The 25,379-nt window shown below is 42.6% G+C and overlaps 1 protein-coding gene across 1 annotated transcript in view; it reads right to left on the bottom strand.

Moving 5' to 3' along the window:
- Positions 1–6,914: 6,914 nt before the first annotated feature.
- The window catches only part of LOC126336449 (SET domain-containing protein SmydA-8-like), a 332,354-nt gene continuing 313,889 nt past the window's right edge, over positions 6,915–25,379 (bottom strand). The window contains exons 7-8 of the mRNA XM_050000158.1: positions 16,973–17,232; positions 6,915–7,526 (exon numbers count right to left, since the gene is read on the bottom strand). Coding sequence (XP_049856115.1) covers positions 7,279–7,526; positions 16,973–17,232 — 508 coding nt within the window. The 3' untranslated portion in view covers positions 6,915–7,278. The remainder of the gene's footprint in view (positions 7,527–16,972; positions 17,233–25,379) is intronic.

The following is a 25,379-nucleotide window of genomic DNA, read 5'->3' as shown; positions in this document are numbered from 1 at the left end:
TTAGTATGTGTGATGCACTTTATGATGCCACAGTCACAGTGTGCATGGTGGTCTGATTTATGTTCTTTAGGCAGCACTGTTAGTTGGGAAGTATGAGAGAAACATTATTATGACAGATGGAACAGACCGGTGGAAGAAAATGTTTGCACACAGTACAAACAATAACATAAACTGAAAGACGATACCACAATATACAACATGCAGAGAGGAGAATGGGAGTATACATTGTTAAGTATACATAGTAAATCCCATACCCAAAAATACAATTCAAAATTTTATATGTAATAGCGAAGTGAAGAGAAGGAGAATTAATAGAAAAAGAATTCCTTTTTTTCTTGGTATATGAGGTGCATATCTTATCACTAAGTAAAGCATTTATGCTGACACAATATAAAGCATAAAAACAAGTGCAGCTGGATCGGATGCGACACTGCATGACAGGAAGGAAAGGATACATTTCTAACACACACAAAAAAGGAAGAGCTTGGAATTTGCCATGTGCTTATTTATGGCATGGGAGCGTGTTTTATCGTGTGGACAAGCATCACATTGCAGCATTTGACACATTTAGAAACACTGGTAGTACCTTTGGAAGCACTCTGGACTCTGATTTGAAATTATGGAGATGACAGATGTACTAGAGGGAGAACACTTTGTAATCACTAACGTCACTGTTAAGAGCGCTTCACGTTGTTATACTTGATAAAGGTAATCGATCTGGGGCGAGAGGAGAAACAATTTTTTTATTTTCTATTGCAGTTACTTGTCACTGCACGCCTCTATGTTAGGATGATTGTGGTGGCATGGCTAGTGGCTGTAGTGATTGTCACTGCCAATTGCTGTCTGCAGCGGAATCTGGAGGAAGTTTCTGAAGCTGTAATGGTAGCTCCTGTACCGCTGCGTCCTCTTGTTCTCTCAGAGGTCCATCAGGTAGGCCAGCTGGTCTGGCTGCTTCCTTGCTACGATGGTGTGTGCAAAGAGTCGCCAGTCTCTTGGATCGTCGGAACAGTTGGGACAGTGCTTACTTCCACTACGATCCTTCCCAGCACTGTTCTGTTGATAAGAACTATCATTTGCTGGCATGCTTTCCATATTTTGGTGGCACTGCTCGAGGGTGTCTGTCAAGGCGCATATGTCACACTTTCAGTTGCGCTGAGTTTTATCTCTGCCAGTCTTTGATTTTTCGGTACTTTTCCGTTTACTATTTTGCACATGTCTCCTTGGAATAATCTGGCAACACGTTTTCGTCATTGTACAATAATGACATTATTCTACAACGGCACTCAGAATAGTACTGTTAATTATAATGCTCTAGAGTACCAGGCTAAATTTTTTCCATCGTTTACTCGTAAACGAAGGCCCACCAGGGTGACGCTTTGGCATGTGATACCTGAGGTCCCAACCTACACCACCATATAAGTTGCATAAAATCGATCCAAGCACTGGGGTCCTCTTCTTGTTAGTAATAGAGATGAACACAAAATTAGTCTGGATTCTTTTTAAATGATCTAAACATTCCTGGGAAATTAGTTTACCAATTAACCACTGCTCAGCATACCACAATGTCACTCATCTTGCATATACTTGTCTCACAGTTAACTACTCATTTAAAATTTACTGTATTTTCTCTTCTGACATACTTATGGATTCAGCATTGTGATACATCTATACTCACTGCTCATTCAATATCAGATTGTGCACTTTTTGGTACTTCCATCTGTGGTGGAAAGTTTGGGCAATTCTTCATGTTAAAAATCTTGAAGAGAAATATTGCTAGCTTTGAATTTAGATATCTGTTCCTTAATTGTTGAAAATGAATCGGCAGTATCAAAATTCTAGCCATTAGATAACATTTTGTTGGAACAGTAGAAAGCTTATAATTATATGAGGGCTTTTCAATAATGAATGATCATAATTGTTTATGAATTTCTCACGCTAAAAATTTAATCTTGTGATATTCTCTTAGCTTAATGTGTAATAAACACGCTGTAGTAGTTTCATTCTTTGGACTCCTGGTTCTCGCCTGTGAGAGGCAGGCATGGTCAGACATGTTCAGTAACGCCTGCCACTGCAATCTGGGTAACATGCGAGGAACAGTATGCAGCTTTGAAATTCTGCTTTCGTCTCAACAAACCTTCAGCTGAGGCCTATACAATGTTACAGGAGGCCTATGGAGAGTCTGTTATTCCCTACATCACAGCTCAAAGGCGGTTTAAAATGTTTAAAGAGGGGAGACAGTCAATTTCAAAGGAAAGTGGACCTGGTGCTCCAGTTACTGCTCTTGCAGAAGAAAACGTCAGCACTGCTGCTGTCATTGTGAGAGAGGATCGACGAATTACCTGATGATCACTTTATGAAATACTGAACATTTCATTGGGCGCCACCCACACGTTGATGACAATAAAATTACATGTGACACGTTTTTGTGTGTTGTGGGTACCAAGAAAGTTGATTCCTGGACCAAAGGATATTTACATGCAGGTCTGCATGCAGTTACAGTTGATGTTAGAGGAAGATCGGGAGTTTCTTTCAAATGTAATCACTGCTGATGAAACTTGGCTACATCATTTTGATCCTGAGACCAAACAGCAAAACTGAGTGTGGAAATCTTCTTCATCACCAACCCCCCAAAAAGCAAAAGTGGTTGCTTTTGCTGGGATAGTTATGGTCATATCATTATTTGATAACCATGGAATGGTTTATCAGTATGTTGTATCTGAACACATATCAGTAACTGGACAATACTACAGGGAGTCCTGAAAACATTGCAAGTCCGCATCAGGCATAGAAGACCATATTTCTGTGAAGCAGGCTGGATGCGCCACCATGATAGTGCGCGGCCGCATATTTCCAATGTTGTTGCTAAATGTATAGCAAAAATCAACTTGAAGTGCATCCCTCACCCTCCATATAGTTCGGATTTAGCCCCATGTGTCTCTTTTCTACTCCCTAACATGAAGAAATGCGTTTTTGGGAGGCATTATCAATAGTCAGAAGGCTCTCTCAAAAAATGGTTTCCAGCAGAAATGCTGGAACAAGTGCATCACATTCATGGGAGACTACTTTGAGAAGGACCATCAAAACTAGGTATGTAGGTAAGGGTACGTTGTAAAAAAAATTATGATCATTCTTTATTGAACAGCCCTCATAATTATCACATCATTGTATGTCAACTTACCAATTTAAATGAATTCACACAATACATTTGCTTTAAAAAGCCACACAAACAGCACCAAAATTTTGTTGATATCAGTGTCATCTCCCGATCAGTGGAGATCCTTTTCAGCTTGCTCTTGCATCTACAAGGAAAAAAATCTAAGGAATAGGCAGATGTCAAATAAAAAATATTCAGTCATTGAGTTGCCAGTGCACAGGAAGAGAGCTCAAAATAACGTTCACATTTGTATCCACAATTGATTATTTTACAGCGTTACCTGTCTCATCATCCATTTTGACATTATGAAATTCTCTTGTTTTTTTTTGCTTTGTTTAGACATCTCATATGACACTTGTTAACATGAAGGGGTAAAGGAATATCACTGTTATAAATGCTGTGGATTAAAACAAATTGGTATTCAGTTTTATTTCTTTTCAACACTGGACATTTAGATATGCAAAATGTACAATGGATACTGATTAGTATTACTAAGTACATAACTTCAGGTTCTCAGACAGTAAATTAGTCAATACAAATAGAAGCATTCTATTCGAAATTAGGTAAGTTATTTTCAGTTGATAAGGTAGCATATTCTTGCTCTTCAGTGAGATCAAGTAATTCGTATTTCATGTAAGCACCATCTTGGAAAATGCAATGCATTTTTCTTCAGTAAGTCTTACAAAAATATGTTTTCCATAACTATCTCCCCTAGAAAAGAATATGGCATGACTTTCCAAGCAGATGAAATGATGTCCATAAATATTGTAATATTTTTCATCCTACAGTCCTGTGAACTGTGTGTAATGAATATCTTTTGTTTAGAAGATACTTCTTTTACAACAAAAAGTTGACCCTGTTCTTCAAATCTAATTCGATTCATCACAGAATCGACCAGTCACTAGGCCACTGTCATGTACAACCACTGCTGTTATTCATGAAATGATCACCATAGTATGAATTTTGCTATTTTCATGTGTTCATATGAGGGTAAACAAGGAATTAAGCTTTTCAAAGACGACTTAGTCACAATGAGAGAGAAGATATTTGTCACTTAAAATTTTAGGTATGGGTAGGTCGCAGACAAAAAGAGAGTCAATGTTTGGCGCCTACTTTGGCCCAAATAAACAGGTACTCGTCTGTATTGTGAACAGATTGAAAGGATTGTCCAGCACCAAAGTAGCATACAGAACCTTTGCAAGCAGTCCTGTACTCTCAGTTACACTCCATATCTTCCGAGCCAAGATGTTTGCACTCAGTTATACTCCATGTCTTCCAAGACAAGATGTTTGCATCAGGGAATGCTTCAAGGCCACAGTAGTCTGCATGCTTCCCCTATATGACAGCCAAAGTCAACGATGTACTGCCTTCAAACACAGCTTCCACATGACATGTGAACTCCAACCTCAGTCCACGAAAAACATTAGGACCACTTTGCTCTTGGCGTTCACTGGCTGTTGGCTTGCAACGTTCACTTATGTTAACATACCTCTGCAATGACCGTGCGACGTGTTTATCCACGCCGATGGCGGCGCAGGGTTCCTGTGTATAAGTCACTGAAGGAAGTAGAGATTGATCTTGCTGGGCAATTTGGTAAACAGCAACTTATTGGCGGTCCTAATGTTTCTCGTGGACTGAGGTTGGAGTTTACATGTGATGTGGAAGTTGTGTTTGGACGCAGTATATGGTTGACCTTGGCTGTTGTGTGGGGGAACCATGCAGACTGTGGTGGCCTTGAAGCATTCCCCAATGCAAACATCTTGGCTTGGAAGACATGGAGTATATCAGAGAGTACTGGTTTACTCACTAAGGTTCCCTTTGGTACTTTGGTGCTGGACAAGCCTTTCAATCTGTTCACAAGAAGAAAGAAGAAGCTCAATGCCGACGAGTATTTGTTTATTTGGGCTAAAGTAGGCAACAACAACTGTAAAATAAAGTTTACTGGTGACTGCATGTTGTATGACAGGCAATAAAAATTCCTTATCTCCTTTCCTTATCTCTGACATGTTCCTTATGTCCTGGCTTGAAGCCAGGTCACTATAGTCTGACACAATAGAAGCATGTTCACAAAAAAATTATATCCTGAGTACCCCATTGCTAACAGCTGGATATATAAAATAAAACAAAAACCAAAGAAGGCATTTGATTATAGGTGTAATGTTCCCTTGCTGTAAGGAAACTGATTGCTCTAAGACAGACTGAAAAAGAAACCTTAGTCATATTAGGTTCTCTGGAAGTAATTCACACTTACAGTTCAAGGCATTTCTATGTAAGAAGTGGAAAATCTGGTCCACTATTGAAATTTTGCAATATAAATGTTTTCTTGACACAGAGTTAACTGCCTACAGAAAATTAAACTTTAATGACATTTCAGTAGAGACTGGGACCACGTGAAATCTTATTTTCAAATTTATTGCTATATTCAAATTTATTGCTATATTATTAGTTAACAAGGTGCAAAACCCCACGGAAGATGAATGCATAAAGTTTAAGATAATTTCTCGCATCCTAACAGATCAGAAGAGTAACAATTGCCTTACATAACAATAATGTTCGATAGCTGTCTTTTCATTTGATGTTGCTGTGGTGATGTGTTAGCCACTTCCGATTTTTTTTGCCAGTTTCAACAAACTTGGAGCCTGTCAGAAGTATACGAAAGAGTGGGGGAAGAGACAGGGCGAATTACTGTCCCTGGATTCTTTTAGAGCTCTTGATTTTGAACCACTGTGCCAGCCAATTAATGACTAGGTCTGTTTTCCCTAAGACCACATATACCTTTGCCACTTTCTTACATGCCCCTCCCCCCCCCCCCCCCAAAAAAGAGAATGTGTCGATGGATGGCTGCTTTAGAAAAAATGGTTCTGTGGTCATGTGTAAAAGAAGGTTGCTTCTGACAATGAAGAGCTAATTAATCACTAACATTGCTCTATCTCATCTCAATGTAGAAGAACTGGTCAGTGGCTGCATCAAAGTGAAATTTTTACCACCTAAAGTGATGGGACTGTTGCTGTCACCTGACAAAATATTTCAGGAAAAATGTTAAATACATTTGTAAGAGACAGATATTAGGCAAGGTTGTCGAAGAAGAGCAGGAAAATGGTGCGATAACAGTTTTGAAACCAATTGATGCCTAAGATGTCATTTATATGACTTCATCTTTGTGGGATCATTTTCACAAATCAACAATTATAAAGTATTGGAAAGATACATGGACTGCCATTGCCCTTCGAATAAAGAACCCGGTGACTAAGTCGATCTGTTAGAGTCCGATGAAAAATTTGTAATCATCCATAAATCCTGACATATGACACAAATGAGTTGCTTTCAAATGAGAATGATACTGACTACATTATGATATATAATGATGAAAATTTCGCCCTTTGTTCGTCTGCAGACTACAGCGATAATGATAATGAGCTAGTTGTCGATGTTGGTGCTCAATCTGAAGACATGACACATACAGAGTGAACAAAGCAGTTGGACAAAGTATCAGTCTATTTGGAACGTCAGGCAACTACAGCCAAACTAATGCTGGTGAAACGCCAGGGTGATGGCTCTGCACACAACCGAAATACGAATCTGGCTCATAAGAAACTAACTGATAGTTTAAGTGTGTAAGATTCACTGTGTTTTTTTTCAATATATTATCATTATTTATGAGAAAATAATCCTTAGTTCGAGTGTTTACGAGAATGAATATATATATATATATATATATATATATATATATATATATATATATATATATATATATGTGTGTGTGTGTGTGTGTGTGTGTGTGTGTTTATGGCATTTAACACGGGCCATTCCAAATTTTTTCTTTGGTTTTCTATATTATACATGACTTAAGGGCTCAGCTAGTAAAAAAACTGATGTTCCACCTTATTTTGGTGACAGTTTCATTTTCTGGTTATACTGAAAGTGCCACATATTCAGACTGCAAAATATAAGCCTGTGATTGTATCCAAGGATTTGTTCAACAGCGGAAATCTTTGGTAGAACGAGAGTTGGGTGAACTACAAGACAGCGACCATCTCCAGCACTCTAGAGCCAGACCAGTTGTCCTGAGAACATGGTGGTGGTGGCTCACTTCCCTGCCATCGTGTTCAATGCTGCTCGCAGAGCTACGCGTTGAGCTTGCCGATGACGGTCTGCCAGTCCCTGAGGCGGTCGAGTGCGTCTCTGGCGGCGGCGGCCATCAGCGCTTCCGAGGATCCCTCAGGCTCGAAGCCGAGGATGAGGCTGGCTTCCTCCAGGCAGCGCACCACCTTCTTGAGGTCACGGCCCAGCTCCCGCTTGCCGATCGTGCGAGCCTCGAAGCGCCGCGTTGCCAGGATCATGATGGGTGCATGTAGCTCATACAGCACGATACCTGTGGCCACACATCACAGGTTATGTGAGTTGAGGACCTACAGCAAGCAGTGCACACTTTATAAACAGAAATGACATCCACCTCCAGTGTCCGTACAGCAGAGGCAGCCATGAATTTGGAACGCTGCATCGAGTTAATTAAAACAGTGGATCAAATTTTAAAGATTGTGCAGAGGTAAAACACACTGTGAAAACTTTGATCACATACTGTGGCGAGTGAAAAGTAAATCAAATGTCTAATTTTTATTTAAAATTGAGAGCAAAAAGATCTACAGTTTTGTTCTAGAGTTGGTGCGTTTTATATCAGATGATGATCATTGCAAATCGTGTAGTCATAGTAATAACGATTCAAGGTATTAAAATGAGTAATTCTTTGCAAATGACAGCATACAATGAGGCACATACACCTTTTTATTCACAGAAACACAAAAGCAACTCATTTTTAGCAGTGAGAGGTCAGCAGCTCTACAGACACACAGACGTCCATAGCACTAAGAAAATCAAAGTAGCCCGTGGAAATGCACAGCAGGATGTGTATAGATGCCCAGAGAAGGGTTACTACCACCATATTAGAAAATAAGTTTTCCATAAAATGTAGTAATAAATGACTGAAGCAATACATCTCCTTATGACATTACAATCTGCTGCAGAACCTTGTGCTCACGTCCCCCACCACCATGCCGCACTTTCTGAGTGAGAGGAGGGAGAAGAGGGAGAAACTGGAAACTTCTTGCATTTAAATGGCAGTGCAACCACGTTGCATATGACTTGGTTTTATGTTTACATTTCTCAACAATGTAGATCACTCACAAAACAAACTTTTTAATTCTTAAATTATGTGCTGAAGAGATAAATAAAAATTTTATCTGGCACAAACTGTCTGCATATGGATAGAGACAGTAAAAAAAAGGTTCAAATGGCTCTGAGCACAATGGGACTTGACATCTGAGGTCATCAGTCCCCTAGAACTTAGAACTACTTAAACCTAATTAACTCAAGGACATCACACACACCCATGCCCGCGGCAGGATTCGAACCTGCGACCATAGCGGTCACACGGTTCCAGACTGAAGCCCCTAGAACCGACACAGTCCACTCCCCAAATTTTGTCACTCAGGTTACCACGTAACTGTGTCTTCTGTAGTCCTATTATCGAAAAAATCTTTTCACATACATATGTTCATTGAAATATTACACCACATTTGGAACCTAATTATGTTGATGTGAAAAGTCTACTTGAAGAATACTATGTAGGCTTCCAAGAGTTTTAACGCAAAAGAAATTGTCTTTTCAACGGGGATTACAATGGAGAGCAATCAGTTCCATCTGTACATGCACAGGGCCACTTTCAACTGAAATGCCAAAATCAAAACGTTTAGAAAACTATCCTTGTATTTCTTTCATAGTCAACAACGAATTTTTTAAAGTCGCTTTTTCTTAGGACTTAGCGAAATGGAGGAGTTTCTTTTGTCATAATTTGTCCCTTTTACAATGCGATTTTCTTTTTAAATGCATCACAATCAAATCAGAAACCAGTTGTTTTTCATCTTACAATGTTTTATTGTGGTCAATGTGCAGTCCAGTCCACTTAAAACCAGAGGTCAACAGTCCATTCTGGATGTTCTAGTTTCCGTTCCTGCTCTACTTTCTCCTTCATAAATTCAACAACACTGGGGTCTAAAATCGAAAAATCATTCCAGGCATGTCTCTTGACTTAACCAACGTACTTTGCAGTGATATATAAAGCTTCCATACTTTTCTGTCAGTTTCACGGAAAACCGTTGCAACTGACAGTAGAATAATGTGTGCGACATCAGAAAATTTACTATTAGTACCACCAATTTCATCAGTGCTCCATGCCTGTAAATTCACCACAGAGTGCCTCTTGACGTACAAAACAATTAATCCCGTCTGTCGATCGTTGCAATTTTTTTGCTCTTTCTTTGTCAACTAAATCTTCAAAGTCCTTTTTGCATGGTATTGAAATGTTGTTCCATAGGAAATTTATGGTACCTGTTGATTACGCCACTGTATGTCGCATAACAGGTACTGACAACTCTTATCCTTCTGAACAGTCATTCACATTCATTTTAAAGGCTTGTATGATAGAAAATGAACTTAAAATTGAAGTAACTGTTGATTACGCCACTGTACGTCGCATAACAGGTACTGACACCTCTTATCCTTCTGAACTGTCATTCACATTCATTTTAAAGGCTTGTATGATGGAAAATGAACTTAAAAGAGAAGTAACGTTTTGTTATCCTGTCATGCCGATCTAGTGCTTATCTGTACAATGATCTTCGTGCATTCAGTTTCTTTCTCTTTGCACGATTTGCAATTCTATGTAATATTTTTATCTCTTCGAGAACTATGAATAACATTTTGTTATCCTATCAAATGAAGTACTGTCAATGTCATGTGGATATGAGTACTTACCTGCACAAGATGATACTCGTATGTTATTTTCCTTAACTATGCTGTAAGCTTATCAATTTCCTATTACACACATAACTTATGTAATCTTATGCTTATGTTTATGTATTTTACTACTTTTGTAAAACATCTGACGCTGTTTTTCTCAGTTTTATTATGTAAGAATTTTGCATTTCTTAAAAGTGAGTGTTGTGGTTATGAAGGTTGGACTTAGTATTTCTTTGGAAAGTTGGTCACTGATTCTGCATACACAAACTCTGAGTCTGAAATATTATTATCGCAAGTGGTAGCGAGCGAACAGTTGTTGAGAGTAGTCAGCGACAGATGAGGTAGCAGTCCATCATGATCGTGCTAGTAGTGCCGGAGGAGACTTGGGTATAAATGAAAGATTTTTGGTAATTTGCCTTGTTACTGCTAGTAGTCGTTCCTTGCTTGTGCACTGGATGGATTCTGTCAGATTTGTGTATGCATACATTGAGAGTTACATTCACATCTTTGTTGTGGCCAGATACGTAATTATTAATTATAGACATAGTGAAATAATTAAAGACGTTGCTAATCAGTCTGTTGAAGGAAAGGAAAGATTCGAGTAACGTTTGTCAGTGTTTAAATTAAAAGTTTTTATCGGTTTCTTTCATTTTTTACACTGCTTAAGGGTTGTTGACCAAACCCTCCTGATGATTCAGTTTCTATATAAAAAATGGCAGTAGTTGTAGCAGAAGTTGTGACCATGCATTTCACTCTGCATGGGTCGCAGTATTTCTTTTGAATTGTTTTAGCATGTTGTTGGATGCAGAATATTCACGCAGTTGTAGCGGCAAGACGAAATAAGTTGTCTGTTGCGTACAGGAGGATTAGTGGATTAATTATTAGGAGTCGGTAAAAAATATTTTTATAACAGCAGTCAAATACAAGAGAATTTGATTTTTTTATGATTTATAATAAGAGTAATGGATTTCTGTTTTTTTTTTTGTTTCTGTTTTTTGTTCTCATTCAGAATATTAGCATTGTCAGAGTTGGCTCTACACATTTCCTTGTGTCTTTCACCACAACCGCAATAATGTCAAATATGAAGTTAAACTATTTTCAATTTGACTGAATATTTCTGCTGGTTTTTACGGACTGTGCTTCATTACAGTTTGAGGTTGCTGTTAATGTCTGCTAGATCATTAACATACATTTGAATGAGGAAGACCCCCGCACACTTTCCTGGGGCGCACCAGAAATTGCTTTTACTTGTCTCTGTTACAGCGTGTATCAGTGTTCAGGGACAAAATTTTCAGCACTCGACGTAGTAGTGATAAAATAAACACTTGTGTCTGTTTACATTTGGTACGGTAGGGCAACCATTTGCAAGGCATCTTCTGCTAGCAGTGGAGCAGTGGTTTGCGGTGCTGTTACTTTATTACTATCTGACATTCCACTTATGAAGAACTCGTCCTCCAATGCCACGGGAAAAAGTGTAGCTCTATTTCATGTTCAAAACACCTCTTTCGGTATTCATGGATACGTCAACGAGCCTTTGCACTGAGTCACAAATATTCTGATATATCCCTCGAGTATTTCCTAAGTTTTCGCAGACTTATACAGTACGGGATCGATGGCTCTTTGCGTGTTGTGCTGAAATTCGGCACACAGAATTTTTTCAGTTGACCTTACAAAAGTATAGTGGATTTTTATCCAGAGAATAAGGAAACAAGGGAATTGGTTCACCTATTCATATCCATCTGTCACGGTATCAATTATTCGGAAGCCGACGTGCATTAACGTTTATTTGTAGGACTATTTTTCAGTCTCTTCTATGGAATCACGACACAAGATGCAGATTACCTTGATGTCGGTATGTTGGAATGGTAGGGAGACATACTCAGTACTTCAGCAATATGTCAGTGTATCTGGACTACAGCGCGAAGTAGGTCTGATACATGTGTACTTGTCAGTGGAAGGCAATTTGAACATATAGTAGAAAGGGCGTACCCAGCGAGGTGCAGGGATGGACAGCTACCCGTCCCTCACCTCCCTCTCCCCTGCTGTCTTATGAAAAATTCTTCGTCAGCACAATTCGCCTCCTGCCCCGCCAAATAAACCTATCAGGTGAGTATCAGATCGAGGGAAGCTAGAACACGTAATGAATATTAATTAGTAGCAGACCCTGGGCATGTTCTTATACCATGTAAGAAATACTTTCATGTGGCACGCTGGTACTTCCTTTTCTTCTCTATTGCAGTGTTCCACACTACTCCAGAGCAACTTCCTCCACTCCAGCGGCTCGTGTTGTCACCAAATAGTAAAAAAAGTGTGATAATGATGTGATAAAAGACCATATGCGGCCACCAAACGAATTATATACAACTTTCATGCCATCCAGGCTGTGTTATAGAAATAATTATAATATAATTTAATCGATCGGTATTTTCATAAGGACAATGTTCCAAAAAATTCTTAAAACGGAAATACTGCTCTAATAATGCCAAAAGGACGTCGGGATGTAATGTTCCTTCCTTACTCTCGCCTTTCAAACTTGCTGTGGACAGAAAACTGCCTCGAGGGTGTGCGGACAGCTGTTCATTCTAAACTGTACATTCAAGGTTTACCCTCCATGAGAAAAAAACCACATCTGTTGATGACAAAGCCCATTTACTGCTCTTAAGGTGTATCGAGAACATTTTACGACTCATAGGAAACAAAGAGGCGTTGTGTACATCAGTCCCTGCTGAAGAGGGTAAAGCATAGTTCCTGTTTTCCTGTCGGTTTTACGCAGCTGCGTAGTATTCGTGTGACGTGAGAGGACAGTGTCTGAAATGAACTGCGTGTGCACCACGCGTATGTTTATCAGTAGCAGTTACTCCTGCTGGAGTAAACACAGGTGCACTTAACGTTTAGTGCTGCTGTAAGCGGCGCTTAGAGCTGTGAGTGGTCCAGGTTTGTTACTGAGCACTACAGCGTAGAAGCCAAGACTCTTCGTGTACGGTCCGTTATTGCTCCAACGTAGGTTTTGGCGTTTAGCGTATGCCCTGTGTGCAGTTCATAGTAAACAATGCGTTTCTGTTCTGAGGGAAAAACTTTTAACTTGAGACTCAGCCTGGGAATGGAAAAGTAATGGAAGGTAAGCAAGCTTGAAGAATGACGGCTAAACACTATCCGGCCTCATAAGAGGCGGGTCCGCTATAATAAAAGGAGACAGGGAGTATTGTCAGTGCAGAAGCAGTAACAGTAGAACTGGCCAGTCAATAGAGCTCAGTGACTTGGAACATCGACTGGTCATTGGACGTAACCTGAGTAACACATACATCAGGGATATTTCAGCCCTCTTTAAGCTGCCCAAGTCGACTTTTGGGTGGTGGTGTCGCGGAAACGCGAAGGGACAGTCATAGCTAAATAAGGCCAGGCAGACCTCAAGTGCTGACGAAAAGGGCCTTCGAGCATTGCGGAAGGTGGCTGTAAAAATTCGCACGAAATCAGCGGAAGAAAACACACGTGAGGTCCGAAGTGCTACCAGCAGTCCAGTTAGTGCAATGGCTCTGCATAGGGAATGAAAAAGAGTGGGAGTCAATGGCCGAGCAACTCCTCATATGCCTCACGTACATGTAGTCAGTGCTAAGCGACGCTTGAGGTTATGTAAACAACGCCACTGAGCAGTAGATGACTACACTACTGGCCATTAAAATTGTTACACCAAGAATAAATGCAGATGATAAACGGGTATTCATTGGACAAATATATTATACTAGACCTGACATGTGATTACATTTTCACGCAATTTGGGTGCATGAATCCTGAGAAATCATTACCCAGAACAACCACCTCTGGCCGTAATAACGGCCTTGATACGCCTGGGCATTGAGTCAAATAGAGCTTGGTTGGAGTGTACAGGTTCAGCTGCCCCTGCAGCTTCAACACCATACCACAGTTCATCAAGAGCAGTGACTGGCGCATTGTGACTAGCCAGTTGTTCGGCCACCGTTGACCAGACGTTTTCAATTGGTGAGAGATCTGGAGACTGTGCTGGTCAGGGAAGCAGTCGAACATTTTCTGTATCCAGAAAGGACTTTACAGGACCTGCAACATGCGGTCGTGCATTATCCTGCTGAAATGTAGGGTTTCGCAGAGATCGAATGAAGGGTAGAGCCACGGGTCGTAACTCATCTGAAATGTAACGTCCACAGTTGAAAGTGCCGTCAGTGCGAACAAGAAGTGAATGAGACGTGTAACCAATCGCACCCCATACCCTCACGTCGGGTGATACGCCAGTATGGCGATGACGAATACACGCTTCCAAAGTGCGTTCACTGCGATGCCGCCGAACACGGATGCGACCATCGTGATGCTGTAAACAGAACCTGGATTCATCCGAAAAAATGACGTTTTGCCATTCGTGCACTCAGGTTCGTCATTGAGTACACCATCGCAGGCGCTCCTGTCCGTGATGCAGCGTCAACGGTAACCGCAGCCATGGTCTCCGAGCTGACAGTCCCTCACGCTGAAAACGTCGTCGAACTGTTCATGCAGATGGTTGTTGTCTTTCAAACGTCCCCATCTGTTGACTCAGGGATCGATACGTGGCTGCACGATCCGTTACAGCCATGCGGATAAGATGCCTGTCGTCTCGACTGCTAGTGATACGAGGCCGTTGAGATCCAGCACAGCGTTCCGTATTACCCTCCTGAACCCACCGATTCCATATTCTGCTAACAATCATTGGATCTCGACAAACGTGAGCAGCAATGTCGCGTATGGCTGTGGTGCATCGTTTTGCATCTGCAGCAACAATTTGAGCAGCAGTTGGACATACAAACTGTTACAAATCGGTTACTTCAAGGCCAGCTCCGAGCCAGACACCCTGGAGCGTGCATTCCAAGGATCCCAAACCTCCACCGTTTGCGATTTCGGTGGTGTCAAGCAAGAACTCATTGGTGGGCAGGGTGGAGGTCTGTTGTGTTTTCTGATGAAAGCTGGTTGTGCCTTTGTGCCAGTGATGGCCGTGTTATGGTTAAGAGTAGGCCAGCTGAGGGCCTGGAATCAATCTGTCTGCTTGCTGACACCATGGACATACATATGAGATTAAGACCTAAGGCAAGGTTTAGTATGACAGCAGGAGCATTTTCGTGGTTATCCCATGCACCCTGAGTGCTATCTTGTACGTCTATCTGACGATACGACCTGTTATGCTGCCATTCAAGAACAGCATTTCAGGGGATGTTTTCCAACAGGCTAATGCTCACCCACGTGCCGCTGTTGTAACACAACATTCTCTACAGAGTATCGACATGTTGCCTTGACCTGCTGGATCTCCAGATCAGTGTCCAATCGAGCACGTATGGGACAACTCCAGCGTCATCCTCAACCAGCATTGACCGTCTCTATATTGACCGACCATGTGCAATTGGCATGAGACTCCATCACACAATCTGACATCCGGCACCTGTACAACATGTAAGGGGTTCACCACCCTGCTATAGCAAATGAAATTTCGATGTATTGCTCAGGCGCTGCCTGCGACAGAAAATATCTTTGCTGCAATAGAGTCACAGGTCAAGGCAATCTCGGCAGTTGTTGCAGTCGCTCGTTGCTACAGTGCCGTTTTAATCTGTCGCTGGTACAACGCACTTCATAGCCAGATATTGCTGCTGGATCTCCAGATCAGTGTCCAGTCGGGCACGTATGGGACAACTCCAGCGTCATCCTCAACCAGCATTGACCGTCTCTATATTGACCATGTGCAATTGGCATGAGACTCCATCACACAATCTGACATCCGGCACCTGTACAACATGTAAGGGGTTCACCACCCTGCTATAGCAAATGTAATTTCTATGTATTGCTCAGGCGCTGCCTGCGACAGAAAATATCTTTGCTGCAATAGAGTCACAGGTCAGGGCAATCTCGGCAGTTGTTGCAGTCGCTCGTTGCTACAGTGCCGTTTTAATCTGTCGCTGGTACAACGCACTTCATAGCCAGATATTGTAAGGTAAATACAGTTATTTTTATTGGCATGCCCGTAGTTAAGTAACTTGTCTCAGGTGTCAATATGAATTTGTTTCAACCATTTTGTGATTCGTGAGCACCGGTTGACCCAGATATGTAATATTCAATTTTTCATATAATGGTATGCAGAACTTTATCAATAATGTAAACGATTTTCAGAATATAATTTTTACCAGTCTACAAAAAAAGGAAGGAATAATTTTGCCTTGAGTCATTACCAGTCCCGTTCCAGTCATTCATATAAATTTAAATATTTCAGAAATTTTCGCAGATCATAGTCTTGTGTTTTTTAGTAATCCAGCTGTGCATCTGTGTCAATAAGCAAAGTCAGTTTTTCTAATAATTCAGATCTCAGACAAATGTCCAGTATTAGTAGATAGGCCAGCATTGCACTAAGCTGTGCCATTTACGAGCAGATATATATATATATATATAGAGTTATCCAGCGACACCATTATGAGCTAAGAACTTTTCAGATTGATTTTACAGGGCCATGGCGTAGCGCTGCTTACGTCAAAATTTATCAGTTTTCTTTAGTTAATATACTAACAAAAAAATTATCATTTTTTATTTTATACGGGAAGGTTACAAACACAATGCATGCACGTTTACATGCTTGCATTCATCATTTTTGTTGTTGCACAGGTTATTGATGTACCAGCATTTCACAATTGCAATGGCGTTTCTCACGCTTTCATTTACCTGTGATATTGCAACGTTAATTACTTAAATATGTTACCTAGACAAATGTCTTCCCTAAATTTCATTGTTCGAAATTAATTATTTCTTTTTGTTGGGATTTTTTTCGATCGTTGTATTTAAATGCCAAAATATATCGCGGCAGGTAGCATCCCTGTTTCGACTTTTTCGATAGAAAAGACTGTTTGGGAAACTTAACAACGTGCAGAGTGTGTAATGGGATTCTGTTCTAAGATGTCAGTAGCTAGTTTTACCACAAGTCTGATGGCGCAGGGAGGCCACGGAACGAATGGTTGCACTTGAGCAGTCGACGAGGTTTCAACGTACCTCGCAGTCTCGAGTAGCCCGGCTCGATGACGTCGAAGACGGAGAGGATGTCGGTGCAGATGTCGCGCTTGCGCTTGAGCTGCGCGTCGGACAGCACGTTGATGGTGTAGCCCTCGGCCTTGCCGTACAGCTGGCTGAGCGAGTGCTTGGCGCCCAGCCGGTGGTAGTGGTTGTCGTGCAGCACGTTGCGGTACCGCGACAGGAAGCCCTCCAGCCCCTCCACGTCGTTGCTGTCGATCGCCTCCACCTCCTCGCCGATCCTGCGGACACAGCGCCAGCGCCACTCTTATCCGCGTGTGCACACTCACACTCATCCTACGGCTTCTCACACAGGTGGTTGCTGGCAACCAAGGCGACAGTAACCAAGAGACATTAAAGAAAGTTTGGTGCCACAACTAACAAATCGCCGGAGACCAAGAAGACAGGAGTGATCACGTCCGACGGGCGAGGAGTGGGGCAGCGAATGGAGTGACCTGAAGCAAGCCACGTGTGTGCACTCCATTAAGCAACCAGTGTGTGTTATTTGTTTCCAGATCGCCGGCCGGGGTGGCCGAGCGGTTCTAGGCGCTTCAATCTGGAACCGCGCGACCGCTACCGTTGCAGGTTCGAATCCTGCCTCGGGCATGGATGTGTGTAATGTCCTTAGGTCAGTTAGGTTTAAGTAGTTCTAAGTTGTAGGGGACTGATGACCTCAGGTGTCAAGTCCCATAGCGCTCAGAGCCATTTGACCCATTTTTTTGTTTCCAGATCACAATCAAATCCAACAAATCAGCTGCCTCCATGTACCCGGTCTTCAGACTCTAAAGTCTCTGGCTATTATCTAGGTTTCTACTGATTTTGTGTACCATTCTATGTATCACACAATGTAGGCCTTCATGGCCAGTATTTACATTCTCAGTGAGTTTAGTTGCGTATCAGGTGTTTCTGTGCATAGCGTTTCATCCCTCAATTCTGAAGACATCCTGAGAAGCTATAAGGACTTTGTTAGTTACTTTCAGGAAACAAACAAACAAATAACGAAATCTTTATACTGTATGGAACGCAGCTGTCTAGACGTCCTTTACCATTACTATGGTTTCGGTTAACAATTACAGGGGCTGGGCGAAAATATGAAAAAACTCAAAAGCGCAACACCCTGCCTAAGAATGTGTAGGAAAGCCGCTGCCATTCAAAACAGCTTCCAGTTGTCTCGGAACGGATAAATACAGGTTCTGTACGGTTTTCAAGGGAACCAGATTCCGTTTTTCCTGCAAAATAGTGTCAAATTCAGTTAACGATGATGGAGGAGTGGGGAAGGAGGACGGGAGTAACGATTGAGCATTCTTCTCTCCAAATTTGATCACAAAGGCTCTACAATATTGAGATCTGGTGACTATCTTGACCAGAGACGATGCGACAATTGATTCTGATACAATACCAGTCGTGGACTGTAGCGTTTACTGATGCAAAATTCCATAAATAAATTGCGACGGAATATTAATACGACCATAAATGTAAAATACCTGCGCAAGAGACAAATACTCTGTGGAATTTAAGCATCTCCTTGCGAACTCGATAACAAAGATATACAGACTGTATTTAGCTACGGCAAAGAGATAATTATACCATGTTGGACATTGGAAGAGAGATGTCATACGTCGGATTGAGAGGAGATTGTTGGAAGTCGTCATTAAGGCAGTAATCTACGTTTTATGGTACTGAAGAAAATAAATATGTACAAAGCACAAAAGGAGTATCAGGTGTGTAGACTTCATAACTATTAATCATTTCAAAAGAAATATTCAGTGATTATAAAGACGCAAGTCGATCGAAAGTGTTGTGTGGTCTGATGATGCGAACCTGCAGTTTTACACGGTTTTGGGATTCGTCGAGAACATTTTTCCGAAGACCTAAATAATTTCTCGAACTAAAGTTGGACGCCAAATCCCATACACATGACACAGCACAGCACTTGGCTATTCCGATAGATTTCCGTAGAGCGATAAATTATCTTTAGCGATTTCAGGTGGAGAAGTTCCAGCAAGGAGACTGAACGAGATCTGCTGCTGCGAAACGCATATGGTATTAACGTATTCTTTAACTTACGGAGAACAGAAGCAATATAGACTTCATAACCACCGCAAACATAACTAAAAGGACTCAAATAAAAGGAGCAAACAGTAAAAAAAGGAATCGCTAAACCAAACCGTAAATAAAAATCAGTTAATAATAATACGCAATCACAATAATAAAACGCTCATTAAATAATAGAATAAAAATAAGAACTTTAAAGTACGATGCGATCTGTGTGAACGGAAGCCCTGTCGTCTTGGAACACAGCATAACTGTTGCGATACAAACATAGTGCCATGTGACGGACCTGATCAGCAAAATGGCGACATAATCCCTGTCAGTAAAGCGACCTTGTGGATTGCCCATGGAGCCCATGGAATACAACGATATGGTTGCCCAGTTCATCACCGAACCCCCTCCATGTTTCACTCTTGGGACGTAAACCCGGCCAGAAGTTGGAATCAGTGTGTAACAAGACTCATCCAACCAAATGATGTCCTTCCATTTCGCCATATTCCAGCTACTATGGGTTCAGCACCAAACTTAGGTGTACTGGTATTTGCATCACTTATGTGTGGTTTTGGAATTCCAACTCGTTCACCTTTAGGGCTCCCTCCGTTGTGAGTGCGACATTCATTTCTGCAGTGACATTCACAGCTATCCTCCTCTTACCTTTCGGTCAAAATCCTCGTCAATGAGCGCCCGTCATGATCACTCAACACACACTTTCGTCCACATTGTGACTTAGCAGATGATGTTTTCCCTCTTGGCCTTTATGCAGTACGCATCTTCGACACGGTGTCAAAAATGGTTCAAATGGCTTTGAGCACGATGGGACTTAACATCTGAGGTCATCAGTCCCCTAGAACTTAGAACTACTTAAACATAACTTACCTAAAGACCTCACACACATCCATACCCGAGGCAGGATTAGAACCTGCGACCGTATCGGTCGCGCAGTTCCAGACTGAAGCGCCTAGAACCGCTCGGCCACAGCGGCCGGCGACACGATGTCTTTTGAAACACCAAACACTTCGGCTATCTTGGTTGCAGAAGCATTCACCATACGAGTACCAACAATTTGATCACGTTCGAATCCACTTACCTCCGACATAGTACATTCAGAACTACACAAAACACTGTTCTGACCACGAGCTGCACTTGCAACATACTGACGACATGGCACCGGTGCTATTCTTCGTCAAATGCAACAGCGGAACTTGCAGTCTTAGCTTGGATCTGCATAATGTTCAAGCTGCATTTCCCATTGTGTTTCCATATTTTTGTTCAACTCGTGTATCTTCACAGTAAAAAATGTTCATGTGTTATTTATATATCACGCCATGTGATATCAATATGGTACTGTTGTTAATATAACCCCGTTAGAGATGCAGAAAATCAAAAGAACAAATAAAATTTTGGAAATTTGTGGTACGTTCTATGGGACCAAACTGCTGAGGTCATCGGTCCCTAAGCTTACACACTACTTAATCTATCTGAAACTAACTTACGCTAAGGATAACACACACACCCATGTCCGAGGAAGGACTCGAGCCTCCGATGGAGGAAGCCGCGCGAACCGTGACAATGCACCTAGACCATGTGGATACCCCACGAGGCAAAGAACAATCAGGTATCCGTGCATGACAAGTGGCGTGTCAGATGCGAAGACACAGATGCAACTGCTGATAAGCTGACCGTAAAAAGCCGGCCTGGGTGGCCGAGCGGTTCTAGGCGCTACAGTCTGGAAGCGCACGACCGTTACTGTCGCAGGTTCGAATCCTGCCTCGGGCATGGATGTGTGTCATGTCCTTAGGTTAGTTAGGTTTAAGTAGTGCTAAGTTCTAGGGGACTGATGACCTCAGAAGTTAAGTCCCATAGTGCTCAGAGTTATTTTGAACCATTTATACCCATCACACCGTGAATAAAATGTTGTCGAAATGTACGAGAAGTATTGTCAAACAGAAGTGCAGGATAGCATTTGATAGTTGTGCTAAGCAGAGCATTCGGGTGTAGGCTTGCAGTGTGTCACAGTGCTCCACTTGACAGAACACTGAGATGTGTGGTGTTACTATGTTTCCTTTGTACCTCGGGTGTAAACATGATGATGTTGCCACATGCTGGGCAGGTCTTCATCCCGCTTTGTCGAATAATAATTGCACTCGTGAATATACACTCCTGGAAATGGAAAAAAGAACACATTGATACCGGTGTGTCAGACCCACCATGCTTGCTCCGGACACTGCGAGAGGGGTGTACAAGCAATGATCACACGCACGGCACAGCGGACACACCAGGAACCGCGGTGTTGGCCGTCGAAAGGCGCTAGCTGCGCAGCATTTGTGCACCGCCGCCGTCAGTGTCAGCCAGTTTGCTGTGCCATACGGAGCTCCATCGCAGTCTTTAACACTGGTAGCATGCCGCGACAGCGTGGACGTGAACCGTATGTGCAGTTGACGGACTTTGAGCGAGGGCGTATAGTGGTCATGCGGGAGGCCGGGTGGACGTACCGCCGAATTGCTCAACACGTGGGGCGTGAGGTCTCCACAGTACATCGATGTTGTCGCCAGTGGTCGGTGGAAGGTGCACGTGCCCGTCGACCTGGGACCGGACCGCAGCGACGCACGGATGCACGCCAAGACCGTAGAATCCTACGCAGTGCCGTAGGGGACCGCACCGCCACTTCCCAGCAAATTAGAGACATTGTTGCTCCTGGGGTATCGGCGAGGACCATTCGCAACCGTCTCCATGAAGCTGGGCTACGGTCCCGCACAACGTTAGGCCGTCTTCCGCTCACGCCCCAACATCGTGCAGCCCGCCTCCAGTGGTGTCGCGACAGGCGTGAATGGAGGGACGAATGGAGACGTGTCGTCTTCAGCGATGAGAGTCGCTTCTGCCTTGGTGCCAATGATGGTCGTATGCGTGTTTGGCGCCGTGCAGGTGAGCGCCACAATCAGGACTGCATACAACCGAGGCACACAGGGCCAACACCCGGCATCATGGTGTGGGGAGCGATCTCCTACACTGGCCGTACACCTCTGGTGATCGTCGAGGGACACTGAATAGTGCACGGTACATCCAAACCGTCATCGAACCCATCGTTCTACCATTCCTAGACCGGCAAGGGAACTTGCTGTTCCAACAGGACAATGCACGTCCGCATGTATCCCGTGCCACCCAACGTGCTCTAGAAGGTGTAAGTCAACTACCCAGGCCAGCAAGATCTCCGGATCTGTCCCCCATTGAGCATGTTTGGGACTGGATGAAGCGTCGTCTTACGCGGTCCGCACGTCCAGCACGAACGCTGGTCCAACTGAGGCGCCAGGTGGAAATGGCATGGCAAGCCGTTCCACAGGACTACATCCAGCATCTCTACGATCGTCTCCATGGGAGAATATTAGCCTGCATTGCTGCGAAAGGTGGATATACACTGTACTAGTGCCGACATTGTGCATGCTCTGTTGCCTGTGTCTATATGCCTGTGGTTCTGTCAGTGTGATCATGTGATGTATCTGACCCCAGGAATGTGTCAATAAAGTTTCCCCTTCCTGGGACAATGAATTCACGGTGTTCTTATTTCAATTTCCAGGAGTGTATTTTCAAGAACAGAACCTATTTTTCTGCTCTAGAACACGCCACAGTGCACGTCTGGCTTGATGCCACATCCCTGTCGCTTGCATTCTTTTTAAACCTGCTTCATACAATAGCGAACATAAGCGGACGGCGATCAGAAAACGAGATTCTCTCTGTTCTAAACTGCAGTCGAGCAAGAGCCAGGAGCATTTGCTAGTGTTCCCTTAGCATTAGTTGATGCTCGCTGCCGCCTTCCGCTGGTTGTCGGTCTCTCAACGAACCATTGAAGGTAGTTCCTGTCATCACCGCTTCGGCGCTAACAGCAGACACATCATTCGTCTGGTGTTTGGCGTGGAAACTACTGTTGCAGTTGCGTGAGCGGTGGATTGGTCTCGACAGAAATACAGTGTTGGTGCGAGAACAATAGAGATCTCGTTGATGCTTGTGAGATACAGAAAATCAGAAGCACAAACACCGTTGAAAAAGCAACATTATTTGTAGTAAATTGCTGAAGCACGCAGAGTTCCGCCTGGGAACGTGTCGAGAAAGATAGATCTTTTAAATGCTTGTATCAGTCGGGATTTGCATATATTTTTTTAAAAATTGAAAACTAGCAGCACAATAAATTTCATTGGAAGTAACAAGTATGACTAGGTCTGTTATACAGATTAAAATTAAAAAAAAATGTACGAAGGACCTGATCATTCTTGTTCTACATCTACATCTGCGTACATGCTCCATAATCCACTGTGCGGTGCATGGCGGAGGGAACCTTGTACTACTAACACTCATTTTCTTCCCTGCTCCATTCGTTGTCGACGGGACGTTAAACGCTAATCTTACTTCATTTTTTTTCTGAATCCTTGGATGTCTTCCTTCAATCTGGCCTGGTGGAGATCCCAAACACTCGAGAAGTTACCAAGAGTGGATCGCACAAGTGTTCCATACGCGGTTTCCTTTATAGATGAGTTACACTTTCAGAGAATTCTCCAAATTACCCTACTATCTACCTCAAGTGCTCGTTCCATTGCACACAGCTTTGTAACTCTATGTTTAGATATTCAATCGAATTGACTGTCCTCAGCAGCACACCATTAATACTGTATTTACATAACTTTCATTTTTTCTACATTTACAGCAAGCTGCCATTCATCACACCAAATAGAAATTCTGTCTAAGTCATCCTGTATCCCTCTACAGGCTTTCAACGACAACACTTTCCCAATCACTAGAGCATCACCAGCAAGCAATCACAGACTGTTGCTCACTCTATACGTCAGATGGTTTACGTTCTAGGGATATTGGTTTATTAAGACACAAACAGTCCCGAAATGGAAATCGCAATGCAAATCCGATGAAGCTTTGCACAGATGTGTTGGGCAGTGTCTCTAGTGTGCCCGTCGATCGCACCACGTCGTTCTTTTCTGTTCTGAGCAAGAAGTGAGCACGCAAAGATGCCTGGAAAATAGTGTCTCCCGCCAAGTATGAGTGCTTGATGAGAGATTTCGCCTGATTTCAGGCAGCCCTCACAACTTAACTGTCACGTATTTCCTTCTTCATGACAATTCTCGGCCACATAGTGAAGGGGCAGTGAGGACGCTCCTTCGATAACCCACCATACAGCCTGGACTTGGTTCCCTCTGACTTTCATCTATGCTCGCATGAACTGGCGACTATGAGGACAACATTTTGTCACAGAAAACGAGCTGCCAACCAACGCAGAAAACTGGTGGAAGGCATAGGCGGCTGCCTTATATGACGAGGGTATTGGAAAGTTGATACAACGCCGCAACAAATACCGGAGTGACGACTATGTAGAGAAGTAGCTGGAAGGTGTAACTAACTATTGTGGATAGAACATTTTTGATTCTGACTGTGGTTTCCATTTGGCGACCGATAAGACCTTAATAAACGAGTAGAAATTTTATGTAGAGAAAAAGGGCGGCACTATTATACTTCCCAGGGGCACTCCTGACCACTCACTTCTCTCTAATGGACATTCGCAGTCCAAGAGAACGTCCATGGCAGCTGTAGTTACATGGCTGATATATCATTGTTATTTTAGAGGTTTTTGACAAAATAAACGAATAAGTAAATTTAGTTTTCCTGCGGTCACGCTATCTCACATCTATAACAGTAGGTATGGAGTATCGTATGTGGATGTTGTATACATATTTCAGATTCCATTATCATCATCATCATCATTTAAGACTGATTATGCCTTTCAGCGTTCAGTCTGGAGCATAACCCCCTTATAAAATTCCTCCATGATCCCCTATTCAGTGCTAACATTGGTGCCTCTTCTGATGTTGAATCTATTACTTCAAAATCACTCTTAACCGAATCCAGGTACCTTCTCCTTGGTCTGCCCCGACTCCTCCTACCATCTACTGCTTAACCTATGAGTCTCTTGGGTAACCTTGCTTCTCCCATGCGTGTAACATGACCCCACCATCTAAGCCTGTTCGCCCTGACTGCTACATCTATAGAGTTCATTCCCAGTTTTTCTTTGATTCCCTCATTGTGGACACCCTCCTGCCATTGTTCCCATCTGCTAGTACCTGCAATCATCCTAGCTATTTTCATATCCGTAACCTCAACCTTGTTGATAAGGTAACCTGAATCCAACCAGCTTTCACTCCCATACAACAAAGTTGGTCGAAAGATTGAACAGTGCACAGATAACTTAGTCTTGGTACTGATTTCCTTCTTGCAGAAGAGAGTAGATCGTAGCTGAGCGCTCACTGCATTAGCTTCGCTACACCTCGCTTCCAGTTCTTTC

This window comes from Schistocerca gregaria, chromosome 2 (genome assembly GCF_023897955.1).
Source record: "Schistocerca gregaria isolate iqSchGreg1 chromosome 2, iqSchGreg1.2, whole genome shotgun sequence".
Lineage (NCBI taxonomy): Eukaryota > Metazoa > Arthropoda > Insecta > Orthoptera > Acrididae > Schistocerca > Schistocerca gregaria.
Note: the sequence above shows the minus strand (reverse complement) of the source record. Positions and strands in the feature narration are given on the sequence as shown.